This window comes from Zootoca vivipara, chromosome 10 (genome assembly GCF_963506605.1).
Source record: "Zootoca vivipara chromosome 10, rZooViv1.1, whole genome shotgun sequence".
Taxonomy (NCBI): domain Eukaryota; kingdom Metazoa; phylum Chordata; class Lepidosauria; order Squamata; family Lacertidae; genus Zootoca; species Zootoca vivipara.
Window position 1 is genome coordinate 66640513 of NC_083285.1, and position 16614 is coordinate 66657126.

The following is a 16614-nucleotide window of genomic DNA, read 5'->3' on the forward strand; positions in this document are numbered from 1 at the left end:
TGCAGCAGCTGGAAAATATTTAAAGCTTTTCTGCTTGCTGTAAAAAGTAGCCATAACCCATTTTGAACCATAAAGATATGAAAAATAAAAGAACCGTTAGTAAGAATGTGAGATTTCTGGGAATGGTGAGGTGGTTACAAAAGCTGCTGTTCCTGGAATTCATAAAAGTAAAAACATCATTCTGTGAAGGTGAAGGTTGTTTTTCGTATAGGACTTCATAGATAGTAGCAGTTGCAGACTTATTGGTATTGCAGAGATACCATCATTTTCAAAATGGCTGAGAAGTAATGTGGCTGTGAAAGGTCCACCAATTTTATATACATGGAGGGATTTGGCTCAATTAAAAAAAAATAGGTGGCATGTAGCATCCTTCTTGGTTCTAGGGTTGGGCATTTGGGTAGGGCAGGTAGCTTTTCACAAAGCCAATGCAGTCATAACCAAGCTGCATTTTCTTGCCTTGTTTCCAAAGCCCTCACATGGCAGGTTTAGTTGTTGATGAGTCCCTGGCACAACCAAACAAAGGTTTATTTAAGTACCATATTTATTGATTAAGGAGCAAGACCTGCTGTTTTTGTTTCCAGACCTTGGAACTTAAAATGTAGTTAGCATGGCCTTCCCCTGGAGAATTAAAATTTTATGCGTAGGAGGCAGAAGACTGTAGACAAACAACAAAGGAGGACTCTTGTCCATATCCTGCTTGTGGGGTGGAAGCCTGGTAAATCTCAGGAAAACTGTGCAATATGGTTTTGTAATACTGTAGTGTGGTTTGGCTTGCAGTTTCTGTTGGAAGAAGTTTGGTTCTGTCTGCAAATTTCGGAAGTAGACTGGTGACAAAGTAGAATGTTGAATAATTACTTTAGACTAGTAGCAATTGTAGCTTACTTGGGTCAGAAAGGGTTGATCTCTTCTGTCACTTTGGGCATCAGAAACTGGGAATTCTGGGGGGGGGGGAACTGGACATGGCATTAGGTAGGATGGATTTAAACCCCAATAAAAATGTCTCATTTGCAGATTCCATGAGTTTTGTTCACAGTGGTGAACCTTGGGGTTGTGGGTATTGCATAGGGGAAGGAAACATCTACCCTGGGGTAGGGTGCCTTTCCTGGTAGCATGCTTCTCACTTGTGCAGTCTTGTAAGTAACTCCATAGAAGTTACCAGCCTATCTGCCCATGCATATCAGCATCCCCCCAAAAGGGGAAGGGTGTAAGCTAGGGGAGATCTAGTTCTTAAAACACTGCAACATTCTGATCCTACTCAGACTGGCATTCATTCAGAGGAAAAGTCGACTAATTTAAATGAGCATGAGGGCAGGAAAGTGCATAGTTCCTGAAAACAAACTTTTCCATGTTTTGTGTATTTCTTTTTAAGGAGGACCTGATGACAACTTGATAGAAGGCGGTGGGACGAAGTTTGTCTGCAAGCCAGGAGCCCGAAATATCACAGTCATCTTTCACCCGCTTCTGAGGTAACCCTATCCTACTGCTTTGTGTAGCCTGTGTGTGTAATGTAAATATGGAAAAATATACATTTATTTATTAGGCTGTGTTCAGACATTCGGTTTGTTGTAGCAAAGCTTTGGGCTATTTCCTATGGTGCAGTGAAACCACATTGTTTCGTATTGTGTATAGAATTCAGAATCTTGCGACCCTCTGTTTCCTCTGGAAAGGAAGAAAATGTCGAGCATCTACTTTATTACAGCTGTGACATTGGCTTGACAATGTGGAGGAAGTCACTGCTGAAATCTCAGAAGCCAGGAGGGGCGTGCTGAATAGGATTTCTGATGGTCTGGGGGTTTCATCATGCTTCAGCTTCTTGCGCCTCTCCATAACTAGCAGAAGTAGACTTTATTGTGCAAACAATTCAGGCAAACTGGCAAAAAAATCCTGGCATATAAGCATGGGCTAACTAGTATTAATTATGGTTGACACCGGTAAAATGAACCATGTTAAAGCCAAGAGAATTTACCAAACAGAAAAGCTAGGGCAGGATGCACATAAAACTGCACCCCGCTTCAGTTTTCTTAACTATGTTAACCTACATTGTGTTTCATCTGACATTTGTTCCTATTGAAATTCCTTTGTTAGTTTTGGCCCAGTTCTCTAATCTGTCCAGGTCATCTAGAATCCTGATTCTGTGTTCTGTGGCATTGGCTACCTCTCCCAGCTTGGTGTCATCTACAAATTACATGAGCATCTGCTCAATACCTTCATCCAAATCGTTCATAAAGATGTTGAACAACTACGGGCCAGAACAGAACCCTGCAACTACCCACTTGTCACTTTTTTCCAGGATGACGAGGAACCATTAGTGAGCACTCTCTGGGTTTGGTCAGTCAACTAGCTACAAATCTACCCAACAGTTACCTCGTCCAGCCCACATTTTACCAGTGTCTCCGTAAAAATATCATGGGGAGTCAAAAGCCTTACTGAAATCAAGATACACTATGTCCACAGCATTCCCTTGATCCACTAAGTTTGTAACTCTATATAAAAAAAGAAATGAGGTTTGTCTGACATGGCAATCCATGCTGGATCTTAGTAATCAGTGCATCCTTTTCGAAGTGCTCACAGTCCAACTGTTTCATTATCTGTTCTAGGACCTTTCCTGGTATTACTGTTAAGCTGACCGGTCAGTAGTTAGATCTTTTCACTCCACTTTTGAAGATAGGGACATTGCCAGCCTCCAGTCCACAGGGGCCTTACCTGTTCTCCAGGAATTCTCATAGATTATAGACATAGGCTCTGAAATGACACCCACAAGTTCCTTTAGTACCTTTGGATGCAGCTCATCAGGTCCTGGAGATTTGAATTTGTTTAAAGTGGCTAGGTGTTCCCTTACTACCTCTTTTTCTTTCTTGGGCTTCAGCTCCCGTCTTGCATCGTTTATTATGTTATCACCAGGTTGGACACTGCTTTCCTTTTGGGTGAAGACAGAGGCAAAGCAGGTTTGAGCTGTTCTGTCTTCTCTCTGTCACTGATCTTTGTGCCTGAAAGTGGAAACCAGGATTGGCTAAATCTAATCTTTCAAACAGAACTTCAGATAAGTACCAGTACAATGCATAATGGCAGAAGCAATGGAGACAAGCAATATAGGACAAAACTGGGAGGAAAGCACAAGAACAACGTCAGAAGGCAAAATTTGTTATTTACTGACCTGGGAAACAAACCTGCTGCTGCTTAGTAATTCATGATAAAAATAAAATTAATCATAATACTGGAAAGTGGAAGTAAGGGGATTAAACTTGAATGGTGCTCTAATAAGCTTCCCATTTCCACCTTACTTAGCTCAGGTATTTGCAGGTTCCAGCAGCCCCTGATGAGTTTTCCAGCTGAGAATTTCTAATGTATTTAAATAATTGACACACTGCTTCCAAAGGCAGAGGGGCCTTCGTTTGCAGTCTTGTAAAGTTGAAACCTGTTTATCAAGAAATCAGCTTACCTTGCAGCGGCTGCAGCACTCACTTGCTGCTTATTAATCATAACTGGCAGTGAATGATAAACAATTTGCTACAAGCCGCAACTAAACTTTCCCCCACTCTTGATCAATAATAAATTACATTGTTTGCCGCCAAAGGGGGGTCAAGCAGACAAATAAACCCAGAAAGAAAGCTATTGAGTTTTTAAGAAGTCGGGAGAGAGAGAGAGAGAGAGAGAGAGAGAGCGCATTTGCTGCAAAGTTCCCGGGAAAGTTGCACAACGATATGATAGAAGCAAGAATGAGTCAATGCAAAAAGGATGATGCATCATAACCATATAAAGTCTATTGCTCTTTACCATAAATCTAACAAACACTCATCATGTACTCTATATCGATACAAATAAAATGTTCTTAAACAATAAAAAATACATGAGCTCACATATATGAGCCATGTGCATGAATGAAATAGGAAATCTTCCCAAAGGGCCAACTCACGGATTGCAGTTTCAGGATTTCCTGTGACAAAGCAATGACTGCAGAGAGCACGTTAGGTTTGTAGTACAGACATGTCATCTGGGCGGAGGTTGGGACAGCAGCCCCTTGACAGGGCTGGATTGCAAATGATTGACCAGGGCTATGAAGAGAATGGCCATCAGCAAGAGCAGGCATCCCCAAACTTCGGCCCTCCAGATGTTTTGGACTACAATTCCCATATTCCCCAACCACTGGTCCTGTTAGCTAGGGATCATGGGAGTTGTAGGCCAAAGCATCTGGAGGGCCGCAGTTTGGGGATGCCTGAGCAAGAGGGTACAGTTGCAATTAGTTGGAACAGGGCAAGGACATATGCAAGCAAGACAATGAAGCATTTGAGTGTCAGGGTGGATAGTACCACAGTCGGCTGCAGTGGCGGCAGCATCTGGAACAGTTGCAAGTGCTGAAGCAGCTGAAACTTATGAGAAATTGAAAGGCTTGGAGTCACGGTGGTGCTGTTGGATAGCTTCAGTTGGTGCCTGTTGCTTCCTCACCTGGACATTTCTAGGTGATCTGATAGCCTTAAATGGTTGGTGGGCCAGCATGGCAAGGATTTGAGACTCATCACTTGAAAGGCTTGACCCAGCATTTCCAGATGCAACCAACACACTCCTCTTCAGAGATCCCTAGGAAGTTCCTTCCTCAGAGATGATACTGGATGCAGCAGCTCTCCTGTAATCTGGACCCCCCAGCTCAGAGTCGCTGTCAGATGGGTTCAGGGGCTAGGCTATGAGAGCCTGAGTCTTGTGAAAGGACTTGAAGGAGGGCAGGGTGACGACCTGAACAACAGAGCAGAGGAAATGGTGCTTATGGGAATAACTAGAGAAGAGAGTGATGCTATTGCAATCACATCCTTCTTGTGGTTGTTCAGCGTGAGAACAGGATCCTGGACTAGACTGGCCTTTGGCCTGATTCAGCAGGGCGGTTCCTATGCTCTTATTGTTTGAAACAGTACTTTCTTTTTGTCTGCTCTGAAGCTACTACCATTGGGTGACCCTGAATTCTGTAACTAGTAACAGAGACAGCAGGGAATGGCAGGGGATCTCCAAGGTTGTGGGCAGAGGACTTTCATATCACCTGCTGCCTGATACTTTTTAAATTGGAGATGCTGGGGACCTTGTGCATGCAAAGTGTGTACTCTGCCACTCAGTGATGGTCCACTTTATGCATAATTTTAAAATCCGCCAAAATGTTCACATACATTGCATTTTTCCATCTGCTTACAACAAGCACTAGGATGAGCCAGGACTGGGTGTCAGGGCCGGCCCTATGGCAAGGCTGGGTGGCGCAGGGCGCCAGGGCGCTGGGCCGCCAGGGGGGCACCGCACTGCTGCGCCCGTGGCAGCCGCGCGCTGGGAAACGGGGGGGCGGAGGGATCTTCGCACCACGATGCCAGGGTGCCAGATATACTTAAGACGGCCCTGCTGGGTGTGAGGTGAGGTTGAGCCTGTCTGCAGCCATTGAGTAGGTTCATGGCTGAAAAAAAGAATGCCCCAGGGACTTCCTTGACCACACACACAGTTGCTACACCAAAGTGGTCCTGTTGTAAAAATAAAATAAAAAAATAAATTAGTTGCATGAATTAGAATGTGCAGGGCACCATGCTTGGTTCTCCTCCTTCTCCCACCCCTCAGTGCTTTTAAAGCAAGGGAAGCGTTGATTTGCAAACCTACGTGCCTTGTTAAAAACAACAACGAAGCAACACCAGTTGACAAGCAATCTGTTTAGATTCCTTGTGTTTGTGAAGTACTTGCAGCTAATGACGCTGATGTCAATAAACTCTTGCTGGCTTAGAGCGCATTTCATAAAATCATCAGCCACCGCGTTGTGACAGGAAAGACGACTGTTAGGGAAACGCTTTCTCCAAAGTGACCGCTTCACCGCAGCGTGTAGTTCTGGCTGTTCATCTTTAGCGTTTCTGTCAGCTTGTCATGGGAGATCAGATATTATCTTCATTGCTGACATTCAACAAGCGTGTAAGGCATAATGAAAACTTCCTCTCTCTTCTCTCCCCCCCTTTTGCCTCCTCCCCGCCCCAGCCTCTGTCAAACACAGATGACACATTTTGAATAGCAATTTTCATGACACACTTTGGTTTCATTACCAGCTTGATGGGTAGGCAGTGGAAATAATGTGTGTCATAAAAACGGTTAGGGCAAGATTTACGACGGAAAGATCTCTTCTCATTGTACAATACGCTTGTCACACGGGGAGGAAAAAAGATGGCATTTGCTACATCTTAACCTACTTTTTCCCCCTTGCCAAGTAGCACATCAATAACTGCGGGGGAGAGGAGAAATGGTTTTACAACAGAAGCCCTCCTACTCAGGCTAGCCTTGTAGTGGAGGCTGATAGAGAGGAACAGGCTTAGAGTACAATGGTGTCTTCAGTGCGATGCCTCCAGCAGTATCCATCAAGGCAAGAAACCTGGCTTCTTTCTGTGACTGACACAGCTACAGCTACTGTGCTACAATGGCCAAGTGTTGCATCAGTAGGAAAGGCTGAGATGGATGTTCAGGACACTTTTCTACAGAGAGCTGAAGGGATGCTTGTCTTGTGGGCAAGAATTTAGATTCAGGTGGTGACAAATTTCAGCAGGGAAATTACTATATTTTCTGCCTCCTTCCTCCAGTGTGGCATTTTTTTCTGAAGGAACCAACAGGGCTATTCATCTCCTGCAACCGTGCTCCCCCCCCCTTCAATAATTAGAGTGTTTGTGAACTTTCTGTTGTTAAAGGTAAAGGTACCCCTGACAGTTAAGTCCAGTCACGAATGACTCTGGGGTTGCACGCTCATCTCGCTTTATAGGCCGAGGGAGCCGGCGTTTGACCGCAGACAACTACCGGGTCATGTGGCAAGCAGAACTAAGCTGCTTTTGGCGAACCAGAGCAGCGCACGGAAACACCGTTTACCTTCCCGCTGCAGCAGTACCTATTTATTTACTTGCACTTTGACGTGCTTTCGAACTGCTAGGTTGGCAGGAGCAACGGGAGCTCACCCCCATCACAGGGATTCAAACCGCCGACCTTCCGATCGGCAAGCCCTAGGCTCTGTGGTTCAGCCAATGACATGGGGGGCTAGCTCAGACAGACACAAGCCATGATTTCTATGTGGGGGATTTTCAGAAGGTGTACAGGTAGTTCACAAACATTCTTGATAGTGCTGATTTTAATTGTATTTTCATTGCTTCTAATATTTCTTCTACTGTATTTTATTACAGCTAGAATTCTGTGGGATGCAAATGGTAATGCAACGTAAGAATTATATGTATTATATTGCATTATATGTAATACAACTTACAAAAATACAACATAAGAAATAAAAGAAGCAATCACACAGCATCTGGCACAATGCATCACAATTGGTGGAACAGGCAGAAAAGCCATTAAGTGGTCCACACAAAACCATCAGCAGTTTTCAGGTGGTCTGTTGGGGGGAAAGGGGGTGGGAACCACTGCCTTAGACCATTTTCTGGACCCATCCTTGAAAGTACATCCATCCAAGATTGCAAGGAATTACCCCCGCAGGGCGACAATAATGGTACAATGCGGTAAATCCAGAATTGGGGAGCCAATAAAGGGGACCTGTTCAGAACTAGCATCTAAAGAAAAAATGACCAGCAACATTGGTCTCTGATGGCTTTGAAACTAAGATTCATCGGCTTCCGGTTCAGCGCCAGCGCCGTCCGGCGGGGTTCGTCTCGAGCAGCGAGGCGACCTGACTCTGCAGGGGGGGGGGAGCAGCGGGAGCGCCGCTGCACCCCATAGAACCCCAAATCGAGCGTTTTGGGGGCAGATTTAGCCCAGCAGCGCCCCAATTCCGACTCCCCAACTCTCCGGTAGACTCTAATAAGAGCTCCGGAGCGAGAAGGGTTGAAGTCGCGGGGGCCATTTTGGAGCGCCATCGCTACCCTTGCAGGGTGAAGCTCCGTGCCGGAGGCGGAGAGTGCTGGATTTTTCCAAAGAAGGATTTGGCAAATCGAGAGACCGTGAGTAAAGAAAGAAAAAAGACTTTAAAATTTAAAATTCGGAGCGGGGGTGAGATTTAAAGAAACGGAAGCCGATCTCCCCCCCACTGATTTAAAGAGGAAGCAGCTTGAGGAAGACTCCCGGTGCCGGAGCATAGAATTTTATTGCTGGAATACACCCAAAGCGGACTCTTAAAATTCTCCCCCGGAGGCAGGGCGAAGGGGGAGAAAGGTTTTAGATTGTAAGAACCCTGCACATACATGTAATTGAAGAATAGACTCTCTCCATACCCTGGAAATCGGCACCCCGAACAGAGCAGTGAGTGGAAAATAATGGGGTGAGGGAAAGGAAGGAATTGATTTTTAAAGACTTTTGTTTGGATATGAGGCTGAACGCAGCCTTTTTGGAATAATTAAAAGTTGAAGATAAATTATATGGAATATAATGCATCCAGTTTGGACTACATGGAATAATTATAACTCGTAACCACCCCCGGTTTCCCAAGTTTTGTTCTGACCTTGAAAGCTAGAATAATGTCAACAAGAGATTACACACCTGGCTTCCAGGAGAAAGTCTTCAGACTCTTGTGGGAAATAAAAATTAGTATGCATAAGACTCAACAACAATTTGAAGAAATAAACCAAGATGTACAGAAAGGCGAGACCTCTCAAGAAATGGTGCAAAAGGATAAAAAGACTGATGACTCAAATTACAATAAAACGGAAGAAAATGCGGATGGGATACAGGATTCGCCAAAGAGCAAAGAAACAGCCGAGAGTCGGAAAACCCCTCCTTTTGGGGGGGGGGAGAAGCAAGAATTTTTGATGAAACAGAAAACCCACAAGAAAAACACTCTGCAAAGAATAAGGGACTGCTGGGGGGAGGAGAACAGAGAAGCCTGGACTGAAAAATTTGTCAGGAAGGGGGTGGGATGAAGGAGGAAAGTAATTCGTTTAACAGGATTGATAAAATAAGGACTGAAAACTGGATTATGGACTTTGGTACTCGCTGGACTGAAAGGGGAAGGCCGAGATCAGGGGAGGGGGGGGGGAAGAATTGGGGATAAAGAAAAAATTTAGAATTGGAAACATAAAAAGGTGTTAAGAATATGGAAGTTTTGGGGGGAGAAATTGGGGCACGGGAAGAAAAAATATGATGATGATTTAGAAATAAGATGTAGGAGTTATTTAGAAGTATTATATAAGAGAGTGGGGAATAATCTAGGGGACGATTGGGGGCTTCACCCCTCCTGTCGGCCCTCTGCGCGCGGGGGGCTCTTGGTGGCAGGGAGGGCTCCTGGGGCGGGAAGGGCGGGGAGGGAGGGAGGACTCAATTGGAAAAAGAACCATTGTCTCCCCCCTTTTCCCCCCTAGAAACTCCCTGTGGCAGGGGGAGTGCTGGGGGGATGGGGGGGAGAGAATGAGAAATGATGCTAGTAGAGGAAAATTTAATGGAAAGTAAGGATGGCATTGATATAAGATTGGAGAATTTTGAAATTAGAATGGGGAATCTGATCGGAAAACTGCTCAAATGGTATCGAAAATGAAAATCAGAAAAGGGGGAGGTAGGGGAAGCCCATAATACAATGTGTTGGAAAAAAGATTTAGCCTATTATTATTTTTTCATCTTTTTTTGTATTTTTCTTCTTCTTTTGTCGCTTTTTCTTTTTGGTGTGTTTCTCTTTTTTTTTCTTTTTTTTTTTCTTTTTGAGGATTTATGGTAAAATTTAAACGGTTGGGTGGACACTCACCTATTCTCTTCTCATTACCCTGGGACCACTCGGTGGCAGGGGGGGGGGTTCCCGGGGGGGAGGAGGGAGGGGTGGAGATAAGCCCAATTATAAAATGTACCATCTTCGACTGCGCACTGTTCATGGGAATACCTTGTGGCAGGAGGTGGCTCGTGGAGGGTGGGGTAGAAGAAGATGGAAATTATGTACTTAATTGTGTATGTGTTTTTGTTTTGTTAATGTGCAAAATTAATAAAAATAGATTTAAAAAAAAATGAAACTAATTCATCTACTCCATTATTGTTGTTTCTCAGCAGTGGCCAGCCAGATACTTATCAAAGAGATACTTTAGTGTAATATAGACTGCACTCTCAACCCTACATATTGGTCAGTTTGTCTCATTAATATTACTGGGAACAACTTCTGAGTAATCCTGCATGTCAAAGGTATATCAGCCTTGCTGTGGCCAATGCTCCTCATCCTCATGGTACCCTGGAGGTGCCAATTCTTAGCCCACCACTTCTTGGGTATAAGTGCTGGAGCAATGGTTCCCAAACCTTTTCCCCATAGACCACTTGAAAATTGCTGAGAGTCTCGGCAGACCGCTTCTTCCAGTTGTAGCAATTGTAATGTGCTGTCTTATATGCTGTATGGTTTATAATTGTATTTTTACAAACATATTCTGGACCACTTGCATGAAACCCGCAGGCCACACAGAACACAATTTGGGAAGCCCCGTGCTAGAGAATAAGGTCAACACAAGCACTCCCATCTGTAAATATATGAATGAACACAAAGCATTGAAGCTGTATCTCTCAACCTTTTATTGGGTACAGCGAGCCAGAAATGGGGAGTGGAGGGATGTGTTGGCTCTGAAGTAGACAACCTAAATTCCAGCAGGACAAGTATAATGCACAAAGGCCCAGATTAATTACCAGCGCTTAATGGGGCTCACTTGCATGTAATAAATGAATAGCAGATATTATTTTCTAACGGGCAAGTGGTTCTTTGAAAGGGAATAGATTTTTACAAAGTTATGAAAAGCTAATTAGACATCCAGCCTGATGAGGAATACACACACATGATGTTTCCTTGATTAGATATTGTGGGAGGTGCTGAAGTATGAAAATTAGCACTATGAAAGAAGATTGGTCACTGTCTCTGTCATCCATTGAAAGCCAACATCTGCTCAGATGCTAATATTCTAGGCAGAGGGTGGTGTTGCTCTATGGTTGCACATTTCCCATTGGTGGGAAGGAAATGAGGTTGACCAAAACTTGTGAGCTGCTGAGTGGGCTAAGGAATCTCAGCCTGGCCAGCAAGCTGGGTGTAGTCTTTGTTCGACACCGATGAGTTTTCCTTTTGTTGGTTTCAGCTGCCGTTTGAAAGGCACTTGGCTCTTCAGGGTAATAATAATTTTACATATGCTTTATGGAGTATGTTTATTACCAGACAATTGGATAACAGATGTCTGCCGTCTCAAGGCTGGTGGAGGGAAGGCAGTGAAGGAGCTGTAAACAGGAGGGAGAGGGGTGGAGATCATAGCGTTTCAGACTGTGCAAATGTTGTTAGTCCTAATCCTTTGAATGCTGGGTGCCAAGGCTGCTAGGATATCTCAGTATCAGCCACACTTCATTAATATCAGGCAGCAATTAAAAATGGTTGCAGGGGAAGGAGTGAAGGGCAAAGGGGCTTATTGGCCTGAAAGGAGTAGTTCTATCGAAATCACTTTGTTTGTATGTCACAAAAGGGTGGAGAAGTTAAATGAGCCTGACACCCCCAGTTTTCCTCTGTCTTGGAGGAGACGGCATCTGTCAGGCAACAGACTGCTTGGATGGAAAGCTGATGGTGGTACATCCGTCACCGACTCTTGGATCGCTGCCTCTGATTTAGTGAGGGAAGGCTAAATAACCACCAATATCTTGTCTTGGATAAACTCAATGAGTGGCAGGAAGCTGCCATCTTCAGGGGTGTTAGCCTGCTGGATGAGGCCAAGAAAGTGCCTCTCGGAACAAGCAGATCAAAGCAGACAGTCACACTTGCTCTGAAAGCCCCATTTTGTAATGATCCAGAACTGCTTTTAGGGAATCAGATTCACAATATTTTACATTTGGGGGACCCCGAGTCCTCCAAATGTAAAATGACAGCTTCTATTTCACATTTCTTGCCCTTATTTCTTCTTTAAATGTTGATGGATTGTTTGTTTTGTTTTTGTTTCGGAGATCAGAGCAACCTCTATTGCATCATGGTGATGTAATAGCAAAGGAAGAACGTATTTGTGATAGGTGGGGCCACATGCCAGAGATTCTGCTCTGATTCAGAACACACCGGGCATTGATTTTAATTTTATTTCAGACAGTGAACCATTTGTAGTAACTGCAACTTTAGTTATTTCATCAGTATTCCTGTTGTTCTGTGGCGAGTTTTGTTTTGTTTTTTGTCATATGCTGTAAATGTGGGGCTTGGCATGCAGAGATGTCATGGCCTCTCTTGCTGCCATTGGCCCAGCTGTACTGTTGTCACAGAGGGTCATTACCCTGAAGAGCTTGAGTGATGAGTGCTCCGAGGGATTTTGAGACCTTAGAACTGGATTTTGAAAGTCAATGAGAAACTTCTATTAAACCTAAGTATTGCTTGTGTGTCATGAGCTTTCGGGTTAGTATGGATTGGATGAATTCATTTGGAGCCTTCAGGACAGGGCTGGATAACCCTTTTTCACCCAAGGGCCATATTTACCCATTGTAGACACTCTGGGGCATGCACTCCAGCAGGGGATGTAGCCACCTCCCACTTTCTGTCTCTCATTGCAGACATTGTTCTCATTGTTCTGGTTCTCTGTAGAAGATCAGGGGAAGGTACCGAGTGTTCAAACAGGTGCTTCCGAATTGGACATACAAAAGGTTCATGATCACCAGTGCAAAACGAAGCAAAAGGTCCCGTGATGACATAAACTGTGCATTCAAAAGGGGTCGTATCTAATTTATTGCTAAGCCAAAGTCACGTAGTGTTATACTTGCTCTGCTGGCAAAATAGTTTGTGCCTGCAGAAAGCTGTTGCGCAAGAGAACACAGAGGCACGTTATTGGTGAATTTGTTGCACAATAGATTGTGCAATGAGTTTCTGTTAGCGCAACAGTTGCACAACATTAAAACTTACCTGTCCACTAGCTTTAGAGCCCTTGTACTAGTAGACAGAATGCTGCAAAGAGCCCATGTTTAGTGCTTCCATCTGACTCCCAATTGCAGCCCCACATTAAACTTTAGACAGTCTATGAGAGGGAGCAACAGATGTTAGAACTGGATCATCTGTTCTTTTGTTTACTCATTCTTCTGGGTCTCCAAAATTCTGTGCTGTATATAGCTGAACATGAGTTTGACCAAACTGCGGGAGGCAGTGCAAGACAGGAGTGCCTGGCGTGCTATGGTCCATGGGGTCACGAAGAGTCGGACACGACTAAACGACTAAACAACAACAACATATAGCTGAATTATAAAGGACAATTTAAACAACGAAACAACTGTGGAAAAAACCTGACATTGTTAAGAAACAGCTCATTGTGCAATCAGTGTATGGCCTGCTTCATGTGCCACATTAAACCATAGTTAAAAACAAGCTATGGTTTAATGTGATGTGCAAACCAGGCCACTGTGTTCATTTGTGTGCCATTGTTAATGCTTTATGAGAGCTGACAATCTTGTTGCACATGCCTTATTAGAGGTGACAGCTTATGAAAATCCTTCAGGTGAGGCTGTTCATTTCCTCCGACAGCCAATAAAGCTCCCCTTCCTTCCGCTGACACATGAGCACCTGGAAGCAGCAGAAACAAAATCCCCTTTCCTGTGTGATGCATTTGTCTTGTTCCCATCTTGTCAGGGAAGGTGCTACATCTGATCAGTCAAGTTTGGATTTTGCAAAGATGTTTTGTCTGCTCTATAAATCAAGACAGCCTGTCATCGGTCCCCTCTCTCTCCAGCTCTCTCCCCAAACAAACTGGGTGCAGAACTAAACAATATACACATTTTGACACATCCGATAATACGAGTGCCTGACAGTCATACCGTGTTTCCCCTATTTTAAGACGTAGTCATTATATAAGCCATAGCAGGATTTTAAGCGTTCAGGAAATACAAGCCATACCCCGAAAATAAGCCATACCTCCGAGGAGCGAGACCGCTGAGGGAAGAGGAGGCGAAGGAGGCGCGCTCAGTGCTGTGGGGGCTGAGGCATGGTGCAGTGCCCCGAGCCTCTGGGAGCCGGCAAGAGCAGGAGGCGGCTTGCCAGGTCGGCATCCAGCAGTGTGCGCGGAGCACCCCGAGCCTCTGAGAGCCAGCAGAACGAGGAGGAGGCTTGCCGGGTCGTCGCCCAGCAGCGCGCGCGGAGCACCCCGAGCCTCTGGGATTGTTGTTGCTGCTGCTGGCTGCCGGAGGCTCGGGGCGCTCCGCGCGCGCTGCTGGGCGACGACCCGGCAAGCCTCCTCCTCGTCCTGCTGGCTCTCAGAGGCTCGGGGTGCTCCGCGCGCCCGAGCCAGCAGCCTAGCTTCTCTTTTTTTCCCTGCCCGAGGCAGCCTGCCGCCCCGCTACCGGAACTGGCGGCTGCAGAGCGGAGCGCTCCGCAGCGCCAGGCGGAGCGCAGCGGCCTGGCCTCTTTTTTTTCTTTTTTGCCTGCCGCCCCGACACCGGAACCGGCAGCTGCAAAGAGGAGCGCTCCGCAGCGCCAAGCGCTCGGAGCGCCCTGCAGCGCTGGGCGGAGCGCAGCAGCCTGGCCTCTTTTTTTTTTGTCTGCCGCCCGCCACCGCAACCGGCAGCTGCAGAGAGGAGCGCTCCGCGATCGCTCCTCTAGACCACCTTGCCGAGAGCCTCCAGCCTTTCAAGCGGCAATGCTCAGGCGCCCGAATGGGAAGAGAGACCCCCCCTTGCCAGATTCTGAGCGCTCCCTGCTCCCCGATGGATTGGGCAAAATCCGGCGCGCAGCGCAGGCGCGGGATGAAAGGCACGATCCAGCCTCGGCAGCCCTAGCGACGGCGAGGGGGGCGTTGCGAGCCATTTAAAGCTGTGGCCGTTGCTTCACTGCTTTTTAGCCCCCTGTCCGGCAGCTTTCTGTGTCCTTTTTGTGGTGCGTGAGGAGCGCTGCTATCGGGCTGCGCTCCGGCTGCCTTTCTACCCCCCCCCAGTTGTTTAGTGGCTTTTGCGGCACATGAGGAGCACTGCCATTAGGTGAGGAGGAGCACTGCCATTGGGACGCGCTCCGGACGTTTTTTCTAAACCCCCCAGCGGTCTGGCTGGCTTCTCCTGACTTCGCAGGGTGCTGCCAGCCCAGCAGCAGCAACGCCGGCCGCGGCAGGAGGAGGCAGGAACCACTAAGACACCCCCCGAAAATAAGCCATAGGCTTATTTTCTTGAGTAAAATCATTATAAGACGGTGTCTTAAAATGTGGGAAACACGGTATGTGGCATTCAAAGTCTTGCCTGGTAGCTCAGAAATGTAGAGTGTTCCGACATGGTGCACCAGCCACCAGAAAACAATTGAGGTTACAGTGCGTGGCTAGTTTTTCTTTCTGAAGCATTTTGCAGAGAAGTCCCTGAGCTTAACCCTTTTGAAAAAAAGAAAGATAAAAACGATTTCTTTCTGGTAGGGAATCTGATGTTCCTCAAGCTTACACTCACGTCATCTATAAATCTTGTTGAGAGAAAGTAACCCTATAGAAAAGCCCTTATTTCAAACAGAAATATAAAATTGTTGGATTCCCCATATGGTCATTTAGAAAATTAGTGAGAGATCTTTCCAAGGAGTCACCTCACCACCATCACCAGTCATCTTTTCCAGTAGGGTATACCCATCATTCAGATTATTGGCCGCTGTCTCATGCTGACAGCTTTTAGGAGCCACAGGTGAGAGCTGAGTGCAGCGTGGGGACCGAAGGTGGACAGACTACCCCAGAAAGAGCTCAGTGTGTCCCACACCAGAGGTACCAGTCCCCTAAAACACCCTATACATATATTGGTCAGATATTTCCAGATATTGCATAATGAAAAATCAAGAATTGTTTCGTACGCTTACAAATGGAGCACTGCAAAAAAATTGTTAAATACTTGATTTTGATGTGAAGGTTGACATTCCACAATGGTGAAGCATTTACCAAAAGACCAACCACCGTTAGCAAAAGAAGTTTTATTCACCCTGAACAATATTCTTTTTAACTCGGATTATACTTATTTGGATACATAGCTCTCTTTTCGGCACAACAAGTCCCGTAGTGGTCCAGATTTCTCAGCATCATTTTCTATTATCACAATGATGTTCTGTGAGAAGGTACTTTATTTAAAGTGTGCATAGGTATTGCCCTTTTAAAGCTAGGGATTTGTTGAATCTGTGTAAATTTCTCTTACAGGCTCCACACCAAAGGGACTTCACTTCTGATTTTGTTGTTGTTGTTTAGCTTTCTATTTTTTCTCAGTCATTTACCTGGCTTTGCTCTTTTCCTGCAGATAGTCTCTCTCTCTCTCTCTCTCTCTCTCTCTCTCTCTCTCTCTCTCTCTCTCTCTCTCCCCCCCCCTATTTTTGCTGCTATTGGGAGGCAGGATTCTAATTTACAACAAACGTTTTATCTCATTTTAACCCTCATTTCAATGTAAAGTGAGGAATACAAGTCGGGGTGAGTGTAAGAACGTTATTGACAATTGACCCCTGTTTACAACTTCATTTAATGGTAACTAGCATGATTTAACTAACAGGATTTACCTCTCTTGTGTTTCTGAAATTATACACCACCTAGTTAGGTCTACATATACAAAGTAGCAAGATGACGGTTACGGTGTCTGGGCCAGACCAACTGTGCCTGCTGCATTATACTGTTGAGCTAAGTCTTAATTAATGAATGTATCGAAGTGATGAGATGAAAGGTGTCAAAACACCCGCACAGCATGCAATTTCTAACATCATGCTGGGTGCATAAATGCTTTGGGGCCCAG

The 16614-nt window shown here is 45.5% G+C and overlaps 1 protein-coding gene across 1 annotated transcript in view; it reads left to right on the forward strand.

The window, feature by feature from the left end:
* EXOC4 (exocyst complex component 4) overlaps positions 1-16614 on the forward strand; it is a 390546-nt gene that overhangs the window by 192487 nt on the left and 181445 nt on the right. Inside the window, exon 10 of the mRNA XM_035126670.2 lies at positions 1370-1466. Coding sequence (XP_034982561.1) covers positions 1370-1466 — 97 coding nt within the window. The remainder of the gene's footprint in view (positions 1-1369; positions 1467-16614) is intronic.